This window comes from Heloderma suspectum, chromosome 1, assembly GCF_057233095.1.
Source record: "Heloderma suspectum isolate Gila_16-S chromosome 1, 16-S_ref, whole genome shotgun sequence".
In the NCBI taxonomy this organism is placed as follows: domain Eukaryota; kingdom Metazoa; phylum Chordata; class Lepidosauria; order Squamata; family Helodermatidae; genus Heloderma; species Heloderma suspectum.
In genome coordinates this window covers 13361641-13385396 of record NC_139458.1, presented here as the reverse complement: position 1 = coordinate 13385396, position 23756 = coordinate 13361641, and the positions used below count along the sequence as shown (strand labels likewise).

The 23756-nt window shown below is 43.9% G+C and overlaps 1 protein-coding gene across 3 annotated transcripts in view; it reads right to left on the bottom strand.

Moving 5' to 3' along the window:
• MNAT1 (MNAT1 component of CDK activating kinase) overlaps positions 1 to 23756 on the bottom strand; it is a 166221-nt gene that overhangs the window by 107617 nt on the left and 34848 nt on the right. For all 3 annotated transcript variants that reach the window (XM_084836546.1, XM_084836537.1, XM_084836555.1), the window contains 3 exons: positions 6198 to 6350; positions 5008 to 5081; positions 1143 to 1246 (listed from right to left, as the gene is read on the bottom strand). In XM_084836546.1, the coding sequence (XP_084692672.1) occupies positions 1143 to 1246; positions 5008 to 5081; positions 6198 to 6350 (331 nt within the window). The remainder of the gene's footprint in view (positions 1 to 1142; positions 1247 to 5007; positions 5082 to 6197; positions 6351 to 23756) is intronic.

Sequence of the window (23756 nt, the reverse complement as noted above, 5' to 3'; positions counted from 1 at the left end):
CATAGAAAGCTAGAATGTCAAGGTCAGAACCTCTCTCCCCTATATGCTAGCTTTCTATATGGAGGCATTTTATGTATTTATTTTTATTGAGTAGCATTCAATCATGTGAGCACCCCACATACAGGTTGAAGTGATACAGCCAAGACACAGGTATAACACCTCAGTAAGGACTAGGCTAGCTCTCGGTCTCAGACATTCTCATGCGAGGGTGGGAAACCCCCAAGACAGACCCCACCATCTCCCATTGCCCCTGCTACCTCTATTTTTTTCTTTTAATAAAAAGGTAGGAAAAGTGCTCCATAGCAAAATGCAATGGAGGCTTACAACAGACAAATCTAGTTTGTTTTCAGGCTAACTTTGTCCATTCTAAGGCTCCATAGCAGGCATAGAGGCTTACAATGGACAAATATAGCTTGCTTTCCCCTTCCCCCCTCCCTTTTTTGTGGGGTGGGAGGCGGTGAGGGGGGAGTGCAGCCCGTGGCTCCTGAAGTACCTGAAGTTGCCCACCCCTGTTCTAAGGCAACACGTGAAAGAAATGGGAGTAAATTCCACTCTCCCTTACGACATCAATCGGTTAAGAATGATGTGTGGGCTAAGCAAGCATGGGAAGTGCAGCTCAATTCACTTGCACTTCTCCTGACTTGTTCTGAACATCTGAGCATACTCTGTTTTCCCGGTGTTTGCTGCAATGGAAAGACAGACGCAGAACACCGTGTCTTAAACATGCTACATAAAAGAGCTCATAAAGTGCCACACAGACCTTTTGTTCCTGTTCCTCAGACCAAAGAACAAGCTTTATTTCACCCAATTTTTGCATCCACTCACAAAACAGTTGACAGGGTTTAAAAAAAAACACAACTCTTTCATCTTTTGAGGAGGCTCGTGCCCTCCAGATGTTTAACCTACAACTCCCATCAGCCCTGGCCACCACAGCCAATGGTAAGGAATGATAGGATTGTAGACCAAATATCTGGAGAGCCACAAGCTCCCCAGCCCTGCTTTAGTCAGCTAATGGTCCTAATATTTTGGATACTGAAAAGAACTGGGTTTTTAAGAGAATATTTTGCCATTATTTCCCACTTCCTTTTTTCAAATAATCCAGAGAGGAATGTAAAAACACAAATAAACGTTAAGCAACTAACCAGCTTGATTTTATTTTTCTGAATGACTTCTTTGTTTTCCTTCTGGTACATCTCCATTTTCTTTCTTGTATTCTCCACATCAATGTTGTTGGTCAGGTTGAACACTGTATGAACATTTTTAAAATTGCAGAGAAGAAGAGGAACAAAGCTATATATTAACAACAGCCATGACAATTGTTGCCTTTATTCATGGGTAACATTTCCTTAAAATAGCCTTGCCTTAAAATTAACACTCAGTTTCCATCACCAGAAATTCTAAATTCTGTAACTAAACACCCACCCAATTTAGAGATGTAATTATACACCTCATGTACAATTCTACACATACATGTATTTACATTTTCTAGTTTATTCTGGTTGTAAAGCAATTGTTCCTATAATCCCCATCTAATACCAACCTGTTGTTACAATTGCTACTAAAAACGCAGTGATCTGAGTACAAAAGATGCAAATTCGAATGATACAATTTATTAAGTCAACTGTACCGGTCAACCAGCAAGCCCCTGAAGGTTCACTGAATTTTTCAGTAAGCAGGAAGACAGGGGCTAGAGTTCATCTTAATTTTCTAAATGTTACAGACATGTTTTAACTAGCTTATTTGCAGCCCATAATCCAGAGCATCAAACCTCCCACATTGGTCCTGCATTCTGCTTCATGTTCTCTGGCCCAAAATGTCTTCATCCACCCATCTCCCCTGACCTCATTGGCTTAGGTACTCTGATGTCAAAGAAGGCCTGGGCAACCTATAGGTGGACAGCTTAGAAATAATGGGAGAGGGGTGGGCTTGGGGGACCCTAGGATTTTTCTGTTTCATTATTTGCTGGATAACACAGGCTTTGATTTTGGAGCCTTCCAGTGAAAACAGACAGACATCACTTGCAACAGAATACGAGAGTGCCAGTTTTATGATATGATTATTTTAAAAATTGGGTTATATCAATTTCATAGAGACACATTTCATAGAGACACATTCCCTCCCCACCTATCCCACACAGCAGTGTTTATGAATACTCCACTGTCAGCCTACATATGCGACGTAGGAGGCTGTCTTAGACCAAGTCAGACCACTGGTCTATGTAGCCCAGCACTGTTGACACTGATTGGCAGCGGCTCTCCAGGGATTCAGACAAGGATCTTTTCCAGCCCTCCCTGAAAATGCCGGGGATTGAACTTGGGTCCTTTTGCATGCAAAGCCAATGCTCTGCCTCTGAGCTATGCCCCCTCCCAGTTGAAGGTGGGGCAGGAGAAAGGCATAAATGGAGGATGGAAAAGGTGATCTATTGCTAGCAAGAACTCAGCTACACAAGCAAGCCTGACCCAGATACTTTTCTCTGTTAAAAAACTTATCTAAAATGTTTTTATAATCCCTTTAATCAAAATTGATTTCAGGGCCATTGACAAGGTTAGAAAAATAGAAATAACCACAAATAAAAGAGTTTAGGAGTCAGGGACTGACACCTGACCCACTCCAGCTTATTGAGGACAAGAAATTTCTTCAGCTGTGCTGGCTGGCTTCTGTGCAGCCCATCCTTTAGCCAGAGCCAAGTGGTGGCGCATACGCTGAAACTCTGCATAGCATCCTTCCAGACACCTGTGCAAGACCTGCTGCACGCTTGAGTCCTGACAGCAGATGCCATTGCAAATACAGGAAGTTCCAACATGAGATATTAAAAGGACTTTGTCTTCAAACTTCCTCCAGGGTTTTAAATACGCGCGCGTGCGTGCACGCACGCACACACACACACACAGCACACGCACCACCACTCACAGCATCATCTCAGCATCATCTCAGAAGAGACTTCTGTCCTAGCGTGCGAGAGAAGGGAGAATGCCTCTTCTAAGATGGTGCTTGCCATATGCAGTTTTTTAAAATAAGCGTTTGTATTCTAAATAATAACTTTAAAATTTGTTCCTTTATCAATCAGGGCACCTTTTTAATCAATCCAGAGTTTTTAATCTATTTATCTGTCCAATTAAAAGTTGTAGCCATAAGAGAGAGGACCTCACAAACCTCTTCAGGGAAGCCATTCCACATTCATGGAAAGGCTATTACAGAAACTGCCCTGTTCATATAAGCAGGTCCTGTTATGTTACAGGAAAATGTGATACACAGTGCAGATGGCTGCGAAGAATTCAGAGAAGTCTCTCATTTGTGCTCACACTGAAGCACAATGTACGTTTCCAAACAGAACCTGCCAGTAGGCCTTAACAGGTTGGGGGGCAGAGGAGCCAGAAAGAACGGAAGTAGACTAGTACGTGACCATCCTTTATCTCCTTGTCCATCTCTCATTGGCTGGTTTACATGTTGGCCTGCCTTTAGACATCTGTCAAAATATAATACAAGAAGTCCATTGTTTTCAAAGCTTGGCCTGAAAGGTTTAATTCTATTTGGATACCAGTTCAAGTTTCTGAAAAGCCAGATTACAGCAAAACCTTCTGACTTTCCTTCTGGTGAAAGAAAAAAAATGCTCCAAAATGAAAGGAAGAGTTGTCCAAGCCACTGTGTAAGGAGGCAGGCAGAAGAGGGATGCAAAAACTGTATCTGCAGTAGTAGGCTACATTTCTGGAACTATGCTGGTTTTCCTCTTCTGCTGCAGCCCACGACTCAGACCAAAACGTTGGGTGCCCAGTCCCAGCTACCTTGTTCGCTGTTTCACCTCACCAGAAGAGGGAGCCACTGGCCTTCTATCCAATCTTCTTCAGCGCCATCAATGCAGATGGCCAGAAGAAGGTACTGCAGGTCACCAACTCACCAGTCATCCGTTAACAGAAGGGGCCAGTGGGATTTCACCTGGCCTTATAAAGCCTCTGAGTCTGATATGGCTCCTCAGAGTCTGACCAAGCCATCTTTTGGCCAAAGTGCTGCCTGTACTTGCTTCTCTACTGGCAGCTTTGTCAGCTTACCCTCCAGCCTGCTCAGCCTTACTTCATCAACCCCAGCCTTTCTATCCTACGATGACCAGGCTCTGCCCTACCTGGTATCTCCAGGTAGGGCAGGAAAAGCTGGTGCCTGAAACCTTGGAGAGCCACTGGGCTAGATGGACCAAGGGTCTGTCTAGTAGAAGGCCACTCAGTAGAAGGCCAAAAGTTGCCACCCCTGCTCTAGCCAGAAGTTCTTGCCCTCATTAAGAACTACAGCCAACTTTTCACCTTACACGCTCCCACCCTCCCTAAGCAAAGAATTTGCCTCATTCCTCTCACTGGCTGGTTTGTAGAATGCTCCTCTCTCACCCATGTATTCAAGCTCTGTGGCCACTCTCCCACCCACCCTCCAAAATTATGAGTGCCCACAAATCTTGAACCCCTCAGGCTATTGCATATGCAGGCCTGAAATCCAACAAGAGAGAGAGAGAGATCCAGGCCTGTTCTTAAACCTTCCTCCCCCTGCATTAGCACCACAAAAACATTGCCAAAATGGTATGTAAGGTCAAATGCTTCAAAGCACTCCCAGCTACTGTACTTGAAGTAGTGAGAGGATGAAAAGGGGGCCATATGGCTTCTGTCACGGAAAATAAAGCCAATAGATGCACAGATTAAGAATCTGAATGTTACTCTCCTCCCTGCTCTTTTATTCGATCTTTACCCCCCTTTTGCAGCACGAACAATGTCCTTACAAAGCATTTTCTCTTTTAGCTGTATGCGCTACACGCCACCTCCTCCAACCTTGACAGCCAGAGATGTTTATTACCTAGATACGCCCCTCCAATTGAAGGGCTCCTGATTAAAAATGTAAGGAGAAAGTAATTAGATAACCATTGGGTATCACAATAAAGACCAGTTAAGAGAGATTTCTCTATAACATTCTATGAGGCCTTCAGGAGATAAAAGCGTTCAACACATCAAATATGCAAGCATTAGGACTTACCAATTTCTTCAACTTCTTCCAGGAAATCATTATATTCCTTTAGACTGGGAAAGTCATCCTCTCTTTTATTGTATCTTTGGGAGAAGAGACAATAAAAACAAAAAATAGATTTGCATACATCCAAGCCAACAACTTCTGATGGTACATCATTTTTCCTGAGAATCCAGGCACCCAGAGCTTATCTAAAGTGACTGGGTCAGAACTCTTGAGCAAGTCAGCAGGTAGTGAAAAAAATTCTCCCATAACATCAAGGGATAGTAAGGTACTAAATGCAGTACCATATCTACCTAAATACACACTAATCTCTAAGAATACTATAATTTGAATTGGATGCATCATTCACCTTATTCCCAGGGCAGCATGGCTTGAACACTATCACATCCCTGGCACCAGTTCTCACCCCTAGGAGGCTGGTTCTGATAACAGTTGTTTGGCCTCAAGAATAACACTCATAATTTCTCATCAGTCAGAGTCTAAAGAATAAGTGCTTCTGCGGTGGCGATGACACTAATACTGCTAATACGATGCCATCCATGTGCAAGACATTATAGAATGCTTACGCGAAGAAGGGTGAAATGCCAAATACTATTTATTCTATAAAGAATACAGAGTATGTAAACACGGCTTGAAAATGTGCAGATCTGCAGACACAACAATGTATATATGCCAATCAAGCAGTTAGAGCTGTATTTTTTTTTAAATAACCTGTTCAACAATAAGTGCTGGTTAAAAATAAAAAAAAAGTACACTAACTATTCTATACATTTTGACCAATAGGTTGCTTTCAGGGAATCCTTTAACATAAAATGTCTGCACTTTAACTATCAAGATTTTAAATCTCCGGTACATCCGGCCAAGGACAAAGGCTCTATGTCTCCAGTCTGAAGAACTAGGAGGATCATTACATGCAGTGTTACTTTATGTGCAAATCTGTGATGTAAAAATAACAATAATAATAGGCTTTGTATAGAACACGCCGGTGATGAAATAATTAAAAACAGTTGTAATCTTTGTTTTTTTCTCCATGAAAAGATACCTTCATATATAGATATATTGTATTTCTGGAGATCTGAAATAAAAACGTTTTGCATACAGTTTAAACAGACCCCTTCCATAAACACAGCTAAAAAGAATCCGACCTTGAACAGCAGAACAACAAAACCTCTTATTCGGGGTTTTCCGACACTCACATTTTCAACACCTTCTTCCGGATTTCCACCTCCTTGTCAATAGCTGGGTCCTCAAAGAGTTGCACTCTGAAGTTGCTCTTCCGCAAAGGGGTGTCGCACTCTTGGCAGTTCCCAGCCCCCCGGACAAACAACAGCTCCACACAGCTTTCACAGCTGAAAGAGGGAAACCACCTGAGTGTAAATATTGATGCCTTAACAAATTAAAACATTAAAAAAGCAACCCAGCTTGCCACATCAGTCTCACATTTTCTACTGAAACGTGAGACTAATGGGGAGGGGGGGAATTAACCTGTTTATTAAGGGTAAAGGAAGAAATACTTTGCATAGGTGGAAGGTTCCAGTAGAGTGGCTATTTCAGCGATTGGGACAATTGGTGACACAAGAAAATTCACAGAAAGGTGGAGGGGAACTTGGCAGGTGGGGAAAACCTTTGCCTTTTCTTTCACCCATTCTCTCTCTCCTAGCCACTCTCTTCCCCCATGTCTCTCCCAATCCTTCTTTTACACCCTGGCCCCTCACCCTCTTTTCCCCATCTCTCATGCTTGCTTTCACTCTCTCCACTCCACCTACATTCCTCCCCTCTTGCTAACTTGCACATCCTCCCTCTGCTCGCCCCACTCATTATTTATTTCTATTTATTTAATTTATATCCCGCCTTTCTGCCAAAGAATGGCATTGAAGGCAGCTAACAATATGAACCAAATGAAAACAAAATCTTAATTAAAACATAGCCTAAAAAGAAATACATTTAAAATACAATTAAAAACACAACCATCAAATAAACAAACAGCACCAGGCAATTTTGAAACCCCTTCAGCAGCAGACCAGCTCATCTGCCAAAGGCCTGCGTGAAATAAAATGTCTTTGCTTGCTGGTGGAAGAACAGCAGAGAGGGCCAACCTAGCCTCACTCTGCAGGGGTTTCTAGAACTTGGGAGCGGCCATTGAGAAGAGAAAAGGGCCTCCCTGGAAGATCTTAAAACCAGGGCAGGTTCATATGGGAGAAGGTGGTTGTGAATATTTGAGGGCTACAGAGGCAAGGAAAAGAAAAACATCAGGCCTAGAGGCCAGGAGTTTTTTGTTGGGAGGGGGTATCCTTGAGAGGAGTAGTTTCATTTCCCTGGTTAAGTTTCATTTTCCTGAGTTAGGTTTCATTTCTCCAGGTCTGACACAGTACTTTCGGTCTGGGGGAAGGCGGGGATATAAGTAGGCTGACCATACATACCGTTTTAAACAGGACAGTACTGTTTTTTTCATATTTCCCAACCGTCATTTTAATATAAATGTCAATTTTGTCCCGTTTTTAATTTTTTGTAAAAACCTGAATGCGTTTATCATAAGGCTCTATGCTAATCAATGTGTGCAGTAAAACTACTAGTGTGATGAAAGAGGAAGTTCCATTTCCTTGATTCAGTCAGGGCCAGGCTTCTTGAGCTAGTGATGATCAGACACCACCCCCTTGCTTGTCTGCAATGGCGGGGAATTCAAGAGGTGGTCGCTAATCCCCATTCAGCGTGTGGGAGCCAGGAGGGTGAGTCTTACTGTTATTTCTACCATCATTCCGCCCATAGAGATTCTTTCTCTAATAAAATTTTTGTTATCGTCTCACTTTTTCATGAATACGGAATATTACATATAACCCCATCCCGTTTTTGTCAACCTAATATCCCGTTTTTGTCTCAAGGAAATATGGTCAGCCTAGATATAAGGGATAGATAGCCAGTGAGAGGGAGACCAGAGCCTGGAGAGAGTAGCCTGGAGAAGTCTAAGCACAGCTGGGGTAGACAAAATTGCGTTTTTGCAACTTTTATTTTTTCTTAATGCCTTTTGTAACACTTAGGTCTATTCTGTAAATACTTTTAGTTGTAATTTGCTTGCTTTAATTTACTAGTAAATTGTTGCGATTAAAATGCAAGTGTCTGAAGTACTGAGTCATCTGACATCTACAGCCTAAACCCCACATTATTGGGAAGTGGAAGGTTAAAAAAAGGAAGGTGGGACTCTAGAGGCAAGAGACCCTTAAGGAGCTGCTCAGGGGGTTCTAGTCATAACGGGAACCCTGATAGTGGTCTTTCAAGTAGCCTGGTTCCAAGTCATGTCAGGCTTTATAGGGCACTTTGAATTTTGCCCAGAACAGAATGGTAGCCAGTGAAGCTATTGTAATAAGGGAATCACGTGCTCCCTATAACCAGCCCCAGTCAACAGTCCGGCCACAGCATCCTGGCCAGCTGAAGTTTCTGAACAGTTTTTGAAGGCTGCCCCATATAGAGCATGTTACAGTAGTCCAAACAGGGTAACTAAGGCATGTGTGACAGTGGCCAAATCAGAAGTCTGGTCCACCCCACCGAACCTTCTTCTCAAGCAGCTGCCAAGGGGGGAAGGACCCTTTGGAGGGCACTTCCTCCCAGTCGCCAACAACAGAGGCTTCAGCAAAGCTCCCCAGAAAATATGAGCTGCTGGGGGGATGGGGGAAGAGACTGGGTTGGGCAAAGAATAATGCTTGCATTCCCTGCCCTGCCCTCTCCTCCTCCCCATGCAGCTACTTGCCCGAGCTGTGGCCCCAGCCACAAAAGGCACTTAACTCTGCTGTGACAAACATTCTTGGCAATTTGAGGGCTGGGCACACATGCCTTCTTCAAACCGCTACAGTTTTGGAGGCTTGGGAAGGAGCAAGTCAAGTCACTTTGACCCCTCTGCCTCTTCTGCAAGGGGAGGAATCCTTCTGCTACCATGGAGAACCCACCCCCCTCCAAAAATGTCTGTATTTAGCATATCCACTCAGGCACTGAAGCTTAGAAATAGATGGATAGCAACTCTATAGCACTTTGAACGTGCACAGTACCTGGTTACTCTTCTCTCAAGAAAGCCCCTTAAAAAGCCTGTGATGGGGGCTTCCGCAAGACTTACAACAACAAGGAGGAAAGAAAGCAGCCCGCCCAGGGAAACAGGCCCGGTTTGCACAATCACTGTGGCTTAAACACGGTGGCTTGTAATTGTGTGAACCAGGTCAATGAGCTTGTATCTGAGGGGCATTTCTCATATTACACTACAGTGCAAAACTTTGAAACGAAGAACTGGTGCCTGAGCTTTGTTTTGTTTTTTTTCCTCCCTCCCAATCCCTTTTCCTTTTGTGTCATGACAAACTGAGGCTGGTCACTCATATTTTAGAGGGATAGATAAAGGGGAGCATTCCGGCCTGGGCAGCCAAGTGACAATCAAAGGCCATTCCTTGTGATTCTACTAATTGTGTAGCTGTTCTGTCAATGGGCAGCCAGAGCGGTGGATCTGGGCAGCCCCTCTCCAAGAAGTGTCTGTTAATTACTCTGGATAAGTGGGATAGGAGAAATGGCCCATTTTGTAAAGTAGCCTTCCCCAATCTGTCACCCCCCAGATTTTTTAGACCACAACCCTCATCAGCCTAAGCCAGCATGGCCAATGGCTGGGGATGATGAGAGTTGTAGTCCAAAACATCTGTAGGGCACCAGGTCAGGGAGGGCTGTCATAAAGGTTGGTTCAACATACAAAACACTCCTCACCCCTGATCTACAAAGTTAAGAAATAAAACAGCAACAACTAGCTTCAGAGAAAGGTCACAACAAGCTGGTTAGACTGGATTTCAAAAGGAAGAAAACTTTTGAAATATATGATTACATGTATTCAGGCTATTACCAACTACGTCAACATCCACCACTTTGACCTAGGGGAAAATGGGGGGCAGGGGGAGGAAAGAGAACCAACTTTGTCCAGGTTGGAAATCCAGATTTTATGAAGGACAGCTAGATTCTAGGATGACAGAAATCTACATATAGAGCTTAGAACATACCTATGGAAAGCAAGCAGATTTGCACACACTTAGGATCAACTGCTAAATCTTGGTAGCAAAAAAAAAAAGGATGGAGAGAGGATCGCATGTGACACATGGTTCCAATAGACAGCCAGAGCGATTTAGAAGCTAGAGCAAAGAAAGCTCCACCAACTTGCTAGTTCTGGACAGCAGGCCGTATGGCCAAGTTCAGAAGAGCCACAAGAGTGCCTATTCACAGTTGCCTCAATGGCGCTTTGGGGAAAGAGAAGCAAAAATGTTAAAGGTGTTTGCCCCAAATGTACACATCTTCAAGATAACATAGGTTTGTGTGGACAGGAGAGATAAGACAACTTTAACACTTGAGTTGGCAATTGGGTGGCACCCCACCAAGGGCAACAAAAGACCCAGATACAGCCTGTGCCTGAGATCCGTCATAAGACCCCCACCCGCTTTCAGCCAATGGTGTGTGCTATTTTCTACAGAGGTGAAGCCTGAAACCAGTTTATTGGCTTTTACAGCTAATTCTTACATGACTAGTGGGGGAGGCGTGACATGAAAGGGGTTTACAAAATAAGACGTGATCTGGAGAGAGAGAACTCTCTCTCCCTCTCCCATAATATTAGAATGTTTAAAATTTTGATGTTTTGCTGTTTTATATGTTCTTTGGGGTTTTTATCGTTTTAAGGTGTTATTGTTTTACGTTGTTGTACACTGCCTTGGTGGCTTTGTGGCAAATAAGGTGGTACACAAATGTGAATACATAAACATACATACATAGGGGTTGTCCAGTGAAAGTGACTGGTGATCATTGGATCATTTGGAAGTGATCATTTGAAAGGTCCAAATGAAAGGAAGTACTTGTTCATACAACACATGATTAACTTATGCAGAGCTAGCAACAGCAGTAGGCATGGTTGGGCCCTTACCCAGGGTTCACACACCAGTAGGGGCCCACTGACAAGAGCCCCCTGGAGTTATTCCTCTTCTTCCCCATTGAAACCTGCTAGTTCACCTGCCTCTAGCTTTGGCCCAGACAACGTAGGCGGTGAGAAGCAGGAGCAGGAGATGCCACAGCCTCCTGGCTCTTTGTCTGTCAAGCAGACAAATGGTAGCAATGATGAGGAAGAGGAGCAACATCAACTGGTGGCAATGGCAGTGAGAAGGTAGACCCACTGAAGGAGGGGGCCCTTTGGCCACAGGCCTTCGAAAGCCTACAGCCGGCATGGAACTTAAGAAACGCACTGCCACGAGATATGGTGATAGCCATTAGCTTAGATGACTTTAAAAGGGGGCTCGACAAACACATGGAGATACATCTGGGGGACAACGACGGGAGAGGGCTGCTGTCTCCTGTCCTGCTTGTCAGCTTTCTAGAGGCATCTGGTTGGCCACTGGTTGGCCACTGGCAGGATCCTGAACCAGATGGGCCTTTGGTTTGATCCAGCCAGGCTCTTCTTGCATTATGTTGAAATTCTATTTACAGCAATGTGAGAATATATTTAAATTATGCACATCATTTTTTTGTATTTATGGTTATTTTCAATATGTATTCTCATCAATCTAGTTTTGTAAATTAACTTAACATTTTGCATTAAAAAGTAAAGAGAGGGAGAATACATCACCTCCTCCCTCACCTAAGCTGCAACTTCACAACATACAACCTGCCGAGTTCCAATAAAAACATCCTTTCTTCCAATAAAAACAATTTTTGAAGTCGAACCTCAACTGCTCAAGTCTGATTCTTATGTATGTAGAGCTATCAATTTACATGATACTTTAAAGCAGCCTTCTCCAAGCTGGTGCCCTCCGGATTGATTGGACTACAATTCCCATCAAGCTTGGAAAAGCACGGTCTTCAATGGCAGATTGTACCTGAGTTTGGTCCAGAAGATGTAAACTGGGTAAATCCTGATCAAAAATGAACTGAAACGAATTTCTCGTACATCCCTAGCTAGCACTGGTAAAAATGTGAGCAAATGCAGTGACACGTATTAACTTCTGTTTCATTTGGGGGTCAGGACTACAAGATGAACCCAAAGGCTTCACAGAAAAGGGCAGGTTTTGTTGAAGGAAAGAAGTAGCCAGATGCAGGAGTTCGGTGGGGCAGGGGGGAGACAGTTTGAGGCCTAAGAGGCAGCAACGGAGAACGGGCAGAAGTCGCTCAAGTGAGCAGGAGACCTCAAGCAAACTGAGGGGGCAGAGAAGTAAAAGGTCACAGGCAGAGTTGTGCTGGAACATAACAGCAGAGAGACTGGGTGAGTCAAGGGCCTAGGTACATTTGTGCTTTCCCACTTCCCACTACCACAGTAGATTCATCAGAGGGATGGCGTGTATGTGCATCTATGGGTGTGGAATCTAAATAAAAGAGGAAAAGGTTGTTTATTTTTTTCCCTGTTGTCTGGCTGAGGCAAGCCCTGTTTGAACTACACTGCGGTCTCTTTTCACCCAGACCGCACGCTAACGCTACAACCAGAACAAATAGTTACATCTGCATTGTTGGCTAAATTCTCCAGGCCTTAAAATGGGAATGGGGAAAACCGGTTGGCCGCACAGCCAGTTTGATATCAAATAGCTGGTCTCAGCTAGACAAGCTCCTGGAAAGAGTTTGTTCCAACGGCATGACACAGCTGCCTCCCTGAAAATCCCCAGTACATGAGTCATTCTGTAGGCCTGGTTTGCCCCAAGAGAGACAGTCTTGTGTATTTCACAGCCATGTGTCTTTCTCCCCCACAACCCCTCACTCCTGTGAACTAAGGATATAAATAGGGCCCTCTTTCAACAATAGGATATGACCACAACAGGTGTCATCTTGCGTCTTTTGGTAGAGTGACAATATTCCAGAAAGGGGAGGGCTTCTATGCTTGCAGAGTTTGGAAGAGGGATACCATCCAACATGTGCGCTTTGCCCCACGGACAAGATGACTGTGATGGGAAAAGCATACTTGAGGAACCTTTTAAGAGCTTGTAACCAGGGGTGGGGTGCCTCTTTCAGCCCAAGGGCCCAATTCAGTTTTGGAGAAGATCCTGGGGGCTGCATTCCAGTGGTGGGTGGGGCGGAAGGCCAAGGGGCAGGGCCAAAAATACAAAAAATACCAGCATATTGCATCTTAAAGCACTTACTGCCAATAGCTAAGTGTTGGGGAGGCATTTCAGCCTTTTAGAATGGGGGGAAACTGCTCAAAACTGACAAGGGAAATACCATACCGGTAGGGAGAAAGTGAGTGAGGCCAGGGGCAGGGGGCCACCTGGGGAATCCCAGAGGGCCAGATTGGGACCCTGAGCCAAGATTCCCCACCCTTACTTTAAACGCACAGCTGCTCTGGCCTTCTGGGAATATAAGCACAACAACTTGCACACATTAATAATAACAACAACAACAACAACCATAACCACAACCACAACCACAACATTTGTATACCTCCCCATAGCCGAAGTTCTCTGGGAGGTTTACAAAAGTTAAAACATTAAAATACAATATACAAAGATTAAAAACCATTTACATAAAAGCATACAGACAGTATATACAAACAACATATAACTAAAAACAATTTTGAACTAAAATATTTCTTTAAAAATCCAACAATAAAACAAAGCTTAAAACAGCACAGCTTAAAACAGCACAGCTTAAAACAGCACAGCTTAAAAACAGTATACAAAATTCAGCAAAAGGAACACAAGTTCTAAAAAGGGAAACCCTGCCGGAATAATAGAGTCTTTAATGCCTGCTTAAAAACCTTCAAAGAAGTCAGCAGACGCATTTGAACCAGCAGATCATTCCACAAGTGAGGGGCAGCAAAGGAAAAGGTCCTCTGGCATGTGGTTGCCAATCTTTGTCAAGAACAAATCCTGCCAGATGAATCTGATCTCATTTTTTGATCAGGTCACCTCCCTTGTGGACTGTGGGAATGCTGTGGACATAATATACCTTGACTTCAGCAAAGCTTTCGACAAAGTGCCCCATGATATCCTGATGAGCAAACTAGCTCAAAGTGGGCTAGATGAAACAACGATCAGGTGGATCCACAGTTGGCTACAGAATCGGACTCAAAGAGTGCTTATCAATGGGATCTTCTCAAACTGGGGAGAGGTAACGAGTGGGGTACCGCAGGGCTCAGTCCTGGGCCCAGTGCTCTTCAACATTTGTATTAATGACTTGGAGGAGGAGGTGCAGGGAATGCTGATCATATCTGCAGATGACACAAAATTGGGCAGGATCGCTAATACTTTGGAAGACAAACAAAATTCAAAGGGATCTTGATAGGCTGGAGCACTGGGCAGAAAACAACAGAATGGAATCTAATAGGGATAAATGCCAAGTTCTGCACCTAGGAAAAAGAAACCAAATGCACAATTACAAGATGGGGGATACTTGGTTCAACAACACTACAAGCAAGAAGGATCTTGGAATTGTTGTCGATCACAAGCTGAATATAAGCCAACAATGTGATATTGCTGCAAAAAAGGCAAATGCTATTTTGGGCTGCACTTATAGAAGTATTGCTTCCAAATCTCATGAAGTACTAGTTCCCCTCTACTCAGCACTGGTTAGGCCTCATCTGGAGTACTGTGTCCAGTTCTAGGCACCGCACTTTAAAAAGGATGCAGACAAACTGGAGAGGGTTCAGTGGAGGGCAACAAAGATAATTAGGGGACTGGAAACAAAGCCCTATGAGGAGAGACTGAAAGAACTGGGCATGTTTAGCCTTGAGAAGAGAAGACTGAGGGGAGATAGGATAGCGCTCTTCAAGTACTTGAAAGGTTGTCACAGAGAGGAAGGCCAGGATCTCTTCTCCATCATCGCAGAGTGCAGGACACGGAATAATTCCCGCTGAACATCAGGAAAAACTTTCTGACTGTCAAAGCAATACAACAATGGAACCAATTACCTGGGGAGGTGGTGGGCTCTCCCACGCTGGAGGTGTTCAAGATGAAGCTGGACAGCCACTTGTCAGGGATGCTCTGACTTGGATTCCTGCATTGAACAAGGGGTTGGACTTGATGGTTCCAACCCTACTATTCTAGGATTCTATGATCTCACTTTGGGCAGCCGCAGCAGTTAGCCCTCAGAGGGCCTTAGGTGGCAGCTTGGACGTAGGGGAGAAGGCGCTCCCTAAGGTACCTTGGACCTAGACCATGTAAGGCTTGAAAGGTAAGAACCAGCGCTCTATATTTTGCCCAGAAACACATGAATGCAGTATTGCAAACGTCCACAAAAGTCAACAGCCTAGAACAATGTGTATCGCCCACTCATACCTGAATCTGCGGCACAAATACACCATAGGAAGTAAAAGTGGAGGCTGAAATTCCAAAAAGAGGCATTGGATTTCAAGGGGTTCAAATCTCCACTCAGCACTGAAGTGTGCTGGGTGACCCTGGGCTGATCTTTATCTCCAAGGCCAGCCTACTTCATAAGGTTGTTGTGAGAATAAAAGACAGGGGAAGGGAACCATGTTCACCACCCTGAGCTCCCTGGAAAAAAGGGCAGAATTAAAATGTAGGGATGTATGCAGTCTTAGTCCTACGTAGAGTAGGCCAATTGAAATGAATGGGGCATAAGTTAGACTAACATTGGATACAACCCTTAAGTAGCAAAATGCAAGAGCCAAGGCCACAATAAAATGCAATTATAATCCAAGAAGTTATTTCCCATGCATTTCGGCTGTTTTCAGCAAGGGAATTTGTTCAGCAGTTAGCACACAATTTCATCTATTACACCACATATAACGCCGTCACGTGGAGGCAGCGGTCCTGTACAAGTAGAAGTAGATTTAGTTTGTGTCTAGCTAACTGCTGAATAAACTGTCCTGATAAAGATGGCCAAAATGCTTTGGGAATGACTTTATAATTGCACCTTATTAGCCTCACATCTTTCAGCTATGCTACAGCCTTGAGAGGGAGGGGAAGAAAAGTGCTAACCCTTTTCCAATTTATAAATGTTTTCCTGCCATGGTCATCTGGAGGCAATTTTGTACTTGTCACCAGCCAGAGAGCTTCAGCTATGGGGCAGTATAGAAATATAATAAATTAAATTAAATATTTTCAACAGTAGTTGTGTAATACACCGAGATGTTCCTTATGATTCAGATAATGAAGATAACAAGTTCCGTTGTTACAACTGCACGCTTTTTTTAAAAGCAGTTTTCCAAATTACCCAAAGAAAATAAAAGCTGCAGGACAGCACAGGGAATAGATTATTTACCTGTCACATTTGTCTCCTGCATTTCCTACAACAATCTCAGAGCAGGTTATATGAGATTATTGGATTGCTACATTTTGATGCTGTCCATCCCCCAAAGAGTTCAGAGCGGTATCAGTGATATCGAGCAGAAATTTTTTGAGTGCTTTATTTTTCCGTGGAAAGTTTTCCATTTCATAGGTTCATCAGTAACAGTAAATGGGTACCAATTACAAATACCGTATTAGGCAACTTTGGCAGTTTCAGAGTTGTAATTCATGACTGTCAGGCAATTACTCCAAGCAAGCATGTGAGAGAATCATATATGTAACTGAAATACACAAATGTCTCAGTGTGAAATGGAACAAACAACTAGTGGCCGTGAAACTGAAGGTGAGCCCAACAACCTCAGTGGAAGAGAGCTGAACTCTGCTGAAATAGATGAGAGGTTATCAACACTCAGCTCCAACTGCTCGTAGCCCTGAGACTGCAGAAGTAAGGGGAAAGAATGCTCTGACCCCATTCCTCAGATAAATAGCCACCAATCACTATTCAAGAAAGAATACCAGAAAGGGAAGATCAGCCTGGCCCAAAGTGCATTTAAATGCCTGCTTATAGCTCAACACCTTGTTCTGGCCTTGAAAAACTGGCCTCCCTCCACTCCCCTTTCCTTGTGTGTCTTGCCTTTTGGGTTTGTTTAAGCCTGATGGCAGAGCGTGTCTCTCTTTTTGACTAATGTGAACCACTTTGGGAGATAATAATTGTCTGAAAAGTGAGGAAAAAACGCAATAAATAAATAGATAATATACACTCTTCTTTGGGTTGATAAAATTTCTTAGTGTGTCAACAGTTTTCACTACTTTTGTTTAAAAAAAACTTTAACTTTCAATTTAAGAAAAACTATAAGGAAAGTACATGCTATTGTCTTTAAATTTTTTTACAAGTGTTTAAGCCTTGTAAATCATGCTAAGGGTGCAACCCTATGCATGTTTAGACAGAAATAAGTCCTACAACCCCCCATGACCATTTTTCCTTGCAACAAGTTGTGAGGTAGGTTAAGCTGAGAGGTGTTGAGTGACCTAAGGTCATCCAGTGAGGTTTCTGTGGGACGGGGGCTGAGCAAGGATTTCAGCCCGAGTCTTCCTGGTCTAAGCTTAACACTCTAACCCAGACTTCCCCAGCTGGTGCTCTCTAGATGTGTTCGATGGAAACTCCCATAATTCCCAGATGACTGGGAACTGTGGGAGTTTCAGACCCAACCTAACTGGAGGACACCAGATTGGGAAAGGCTGCTCTAAATACTACACCGTTTCACATGTTTTCGGCATATCATATTTTATCTTCACACAACTCTGTGTGGTGGGTTAAGCTGAAAAATAGAAACTCTGGACTGTGCAGGGGCATTTGTGCAGGTGCTCTCAACAGACAAATCCATGTGGAAAGCATCCCTAAGGACGGAAGTTTTGAGAGCCCCTGGTTTATGGGAAGACCAGCTAAGATCTGCTGTGGTTTTTCCCTTTCTAACTGTAAAACGGAGGGACAGCTCACTCCAAAAATGCCCCTCCCCACCCAACTCCCAGCCCACGTGTACGAATCTGGCAAGGGCTGGCACTTCAGCAAGGAATGTGAATTAAGGAGATGATGGCTAATGTCTCCAGCACTGTGAACGGATGGTTTTCTAAGCTCAGCCTAAATATTTGGATGGCAACTTAACTGTGTGTTCAAGACAACGTGAACAGACTTCAGAAACATATTTCAAGTATTTGTTCTATCCTCTCGGATAACTTTAGCGTGTGTGCTAAAGCAACAACGCTTGCCTGAAACTCAACAGTTGTTCTGGAGCGGTTGCCTATAGAAACAAAGGATGGTCCAGCAACAAAAAGTGCCAGGTGGGGATATAGGAGAGAGAGGTTGCCACTTCTACCAAAAATGAAACTCCACAAGCTCCTAAACAGAACGAATTAGCCCCTCTACAGCAATTAGCCACTCATTTATAAAATAAAAACAGTTCTGTCCCAAATTCTGACAAGTTCTGTCCCACTGCAGATATTAATTAGCTTAGCATACGTTATCACTGATAACTGCTGTTGTAAATCATCACTGTGCTTATTTTGCATGCATGTTTAAACCTGGGGGAAATAAGATTTACAGTGGAGGGAGGGGATGCTTCAAAATCCCAGACTAGCACACTCCTCTTTGTCCTCTGTAGCAAGCCTCTCCCTTCTATCCTGCTTTAAGGCAAATCATAGTTTGCTGTTTCAGGGGGAGAACAGAAGGGGAACACGTGCAATTTCAAGAACCAACCAAGTGTATCTTCTTGGCCTATGCACATACAACATTTCAGCTTTCTGGATGGCCTGGAAGTCGCTTAATCATTTGGGGGAAATACTTGGGGTATATCTCCCTTTAATTTACTAGACGTGCCTCAGAGAATGCATGCATCAAATTTCACCTTCTTAGCTAGCATGGGAGTAACTTGGCCCAAGAGATACAGTCTGACTCCCCTGTTTTCAGAAGGACATGTTGAGAGTCCATTTTTCAGCTTTGGGGAGGGGTGGGTGAGTAATTATGGTTTCAGGGCTTCAGCTCATCAGCAAGTACCTTCTAGAGGAGGAATTGCACCTCAGTGGTAAAGCAAATGCTTTGCATGTAGAAGTTCCCCCAGGTTCAATTGCTAGCATCTCTGGTTAAAAGGATTGCATAACAAGTGGTAGGAAAGACCTATGCCTAAGACCATCACGAGATTCTGTAAGTCAGAGTAGATCAGGGGCAGGCATTAGGTAGACTGGAATCTACCAGTAAATCTAGTAGGTCTCCAGATGATTTGCAGTAGATAGACAAGGCTTTCTTACTGGGGGTGATGAGAGCTATAGTCTAACACTTTGGGTGAGAACCAAATTGGGGAAGGTTGGATTAATAATTTCTGTCCCAGACTAATTGTTCCAAATCTGTAAAATATGTTTTTTTATTTACTGTAAAATATTTTTTTATTTTATTTTTTATTTACAGCATTTATTTACTGCCTTTGACCAAGTCTTTGGGCAGCTTTTCTGCCAGGTTTTAGAGTCTTGCGCTAGTAGTAACTTGGATGTAGATTTGTTCATCTATATTCAGGATCATGGAAGGATGCAGTAGGTAACTGACCACCATTTTGCGACTGGTTCTACCCCAAGACACAATTGTACACTTGGGTCCTTGAGGTCCTGCCAAAAAAGCCAATTCGGATCCCATAAATCTGAAGTCTGGCCACCCCTGAGATAGATGAACAAATAGTTTGTCCTCAAATAAAGCAGCTCCCTATGTTCCCTACAGGCCTGTCAATCACAGCAAGGACCAGAATTGTTCCTACCCCAAGAATTTTGATATTCCTGGGGGTGAGCCAGTGGGGCCCACATGCACAAAATTCCTCATAAACATTTTTTAAAGAGCTATACAAGAAAAACAAACACTTGCACAATATATATGTAATGCCAGGTTAAACACAAAATTAAACACAAAATTTACCCAAGGTGCAAGAAGGACCACTTCAAGATCCATTAGTGTGCTGGGCAAACAGATGTGGCAACACACCCAAAAAAACACACACCATCTTTCAGAATGTCTTCCTGGCATGGGAGAGAGACTTGGCAACAGAAGGAAGCTTTTAAAAATTAGTGAAGACCATTGCAAAAGTCCACACTTTTGTCCCTAAGCACATCTCCTTCAAATCATCTGAAATATAGTCCAACACCAGTTTGCCTCAGGGTTGACATGAGCCAAGACAAACAGCCTCACTAAAAGACAAGTTTAATAATCAAGAATGCTGCTTCTAGCAACAGGCCGGTTCACTGCTCAACTTCCTGCATGGTGAGAAACTTACAGCTTATTCCTCTTTTTAGGATTCTCAAAGGTTGTGCAGCTGTTTACCTACTTATTTTACCTACTTTCCACATGAGAAATACACTTGAAGCCCCCAAAAGCAAAAGCGTGTCATCTACCTTACTCAGTCTCCCAAACAATGGCATCTGGTTCTACTTCCGCACGCCCTTTCCCTCTGCACTGACTTCTCCCTACAGCTGGGAAGCACTCTGATGGGATCACCATTTCATTGTTTCTTTCTTAAGTTGTTGTAGAGGAGAAGACAGAAGACAGACACACATTGGAAAGACAGACAGACAACAAACATAGACTGTAAAAAGTTAAATGTGAATCAGATGTTACATGTTGTGATTAGAGGTGGTCTGGAAAGACTGAAGACTACAAGAGCATGTCAATTCGACAAGTTTCTCCAAGGTGAGAGCTATTCTTCACATTATAGTTCAAAATTTCCCTAACATCCCAAGATTTCACAAAGGTTTTGTTTTCTTTTTAAATGAGGAAGGTCAGGAACTCCCTTTCTAGAACTCTACATCACCAACGGGGTGGGGGTGAGGATATAATCTCCCTAATGCTTTGCACTCAGAGCTCTCTCGGAAGGACTTAGTCTTCAAGATCTACAAGCGTTTAGGAGGAAAAATGCTTTCCTTCCTTTGGCATTTCACAAAGAGTTAGCCAACAGACCTACATAACCTACCTGAAAGGTGAGGCACATACAACAGGCAGAATGTGGAGGATATGAAGAGAAAGAATGGATGATAGAGCATCTAAAGCAGAACTGGACAACCTGGTCTGTCCAGATGTTGTTGGACTCAACTCACATCAGCTCCAGTCAGCATGGCCAAAAGAGGGGTTAATGGGAGTTGTAGTCCAACAATATCATTCTAGAGAGCCACAGTTTGCCCATTCCTGAAAAGAAGCAGATTTTTCTTTAAAGGTAAAAACTGGCATGGCCACTTTGTTCAGTCGTTCAGTCGTGTCCGACTCTTCGTGACCCCATGGACCATAGCACGCCAGGCCTTCCTGTCCTGCGCTCTCTCCCGGAGCATGCTCAAGTTCATATTCATTGCATCCGTGATGCTATCTAGCCATCTCATCCTCTGCCGTCCCCTTCTCCTTTTGCCTTCAGTCTTTCCCAGCATCAGGGTCTTTTCCAGGGAGTTTTCTCTTCGCATTAGGTGGCCAAAATATTGGAGCTTCAGCTTCAGTATCTGTCCTTCCAATGAGCACTCAGGGTTGATTTCCTTTAGGATGGACTGATTTGACCTCCTTGCAGTCCAGGGCACTCGTAAGAGTCTTCTCCAGCACCACAGTTCGAAAGCATCCATTCTTCGGCGCTCAGCCTTCCTTATAGTCCAGCTCTCACAGCCATATATTACTACTGGGAAAACCATAGCTTTGATTAGACGGACCTTTGTCGGCAAGGTGATGTCTCTGCTTCTTACTATGCTGTCTAGGTTGGCCATAGCTTTCCTCCCAAGGAGCAAGCGTCTTTTAATTTCATGGCTACAGTCACCGTCTGCGGTGATCTTGGAGCCCAAGAAAGTAAAATCTGTCACTGCTTCCATTTCTTCCCCTTCTATATGCCAGGAAGTGATGGGGCCAGATGCCATGATCTTCGTTTTTTTAATGTTGAGTTTCAAACCAGCTTTAAAACTCTCCTCTTTCACCCTCAACAAGAGGCTCTTTAGATCCTCTTCGCTTTCTGCCATTAGGGTGGTATCGTCTGCATATCGGAGGTTGTTGATAATTCTCCCAGCAATCTTAATTCCGACCTCTGATTCATCCAACCCGGCATTTCTCATGATGTACTCTGCATATAAGTTAAATAAGCAGGGTGACAATATGCAGCCTTGTCATACTCCTTTCCCAATTTTGAACCAATCGGTTGTTCCGATTATGCATCACCAAAGAAGAAGACAAAAAGAAGATATTGATATGCACAACATTTGCACATGCTACATGTATAGATGCATATTTGGAAATAATTGTTATAATTTTGGCCGTAGAATCCCTGTCCAAGGTTGGCCGTAGAATCCCTGTCCAAATGTCTGGAGACGGTGAGTGGCTGGATGGGGAGGAATAAGCTGAAGCTGAACCCTGACAAGACCGAGGTACTTTTGGTGGGAGACAAGAGGAGGCTGGGGGATGTTGACCTGGTGTTGAATGGGGTACGGCTACCCTTGAAAGACCAGGTCCGCAGCCTGGGGGTCATTTTGGACTCCCAGCTGTCCATGGAGGCTCAGGTGTCAGCTGTGAGCCGGACAGCGCTGTATCAACTCCATCTGATACGGCGGCTGCGCCCCTTCCTTCCCGACCATCTGCTCCCATCGGTAGTACATGCCCTGGTCTTCTCTCGTTTAGACTACTGTAATGCGCTCTACGTGGGGTTACCCTTGAAGACGGTTCGGAAGCTGCAGCTGGTACAGAACACGGCGGCTCGCCTGATTAAAGGCAGCCGCTGGCAAGATCACATCACTCCCGTGCTGAAGGAGTTGCACTGGTTACCAGTTGTTTTCCGGGCCAAATTCAAGGTGTTGGTTTTGACCTTTAAAATCCTATATGGTTCCGGCCCAGCCTATCTTAAGGAGCGCCTCCAGCAACACCAGACAGGCCACTTAACAAGATCAGCCTCGGATGGCCTTCTCTCTGTCCCATCAGCCAGGACAGCTAGACTGGTGGGGACGAGGGAGAGGGCCTTTTCTGTGGTAGCCACCACTCTGTGGAACTCCCTCCCTAGGGAACTCCGCCATTCCCCCTCTTTAATGAGCTTCCGTCGTGCATTAAAAACGTGGTTGTTCAGGCAGGCATTTGGGGTGGGTTAGGGTATTTTAGAAAATGTTTTTACTGTAGAATTTTATTGTTTTAAACTGTTTTATTGTATGTTGTACATCGCCCAGAGTGGCTGGGTTACCAGCCAGATGGGCGATTAATAAATTTAATAATAATAATAATAATAATAATAATAATAATAATTTAAATAGAAATGCGATCAATCTGAGCATAGCAGGGAAGTCTTTGACCAGGTGACTACTTGCGTACCTATTGCTCAGTCTGCTGTCCAGGCGCTAACTGTTGATGGGCAATTTCAATGCTCCTGCTCTCCCCTTCTTATGGTTCTTTCTCATTAAACCAGACTGAGACTGGACAGCCTTTCAAACAGAGGACTGTCCTCTGTAAAGTAGGGCACATGGCCCACCTAGTAAAAAATGTTTATGTATGTAGTAACGGAAGGCAGAGTTACAGTATTTAATAATATCCTGAACATAGGGCACAGGATTACTCATTAGTGACAATTCAGTCATCTCAGGAGCACTTAGCAAAAAAATCTCCAGGAAATGCCCTTAACTTGGGTAAATCATGGAAGGAAAGTATAACAAAGATTTCCTATTTGTTTCAAAGCGGAAGGAGATGGCAATCTCCCAGCTTGACTACAAGCAGGTGTTATTGTCTCTTGCTCAGGTTATACCTAGGAGAGGTTTTATGCGCTGCACCAGACGTCCCCAGCTAGCACTCCAAATGCCTGCCTCTTCTCTATTCCCTGTGCTTTTCACTAGTGCCCTGATGGCTGTCAAAACCCTAATGTGAAATGCCACCTTCTCATGCAATGCCTGTGTGGCTGCCACCATGATGATTCACATATGGCTGTGCTGTGGGACAGCCACAGTAGCAGAGGGCAGTAGCCACAGAGAGTAGCAGATGCAGGGGACAAATAATTACCCCTA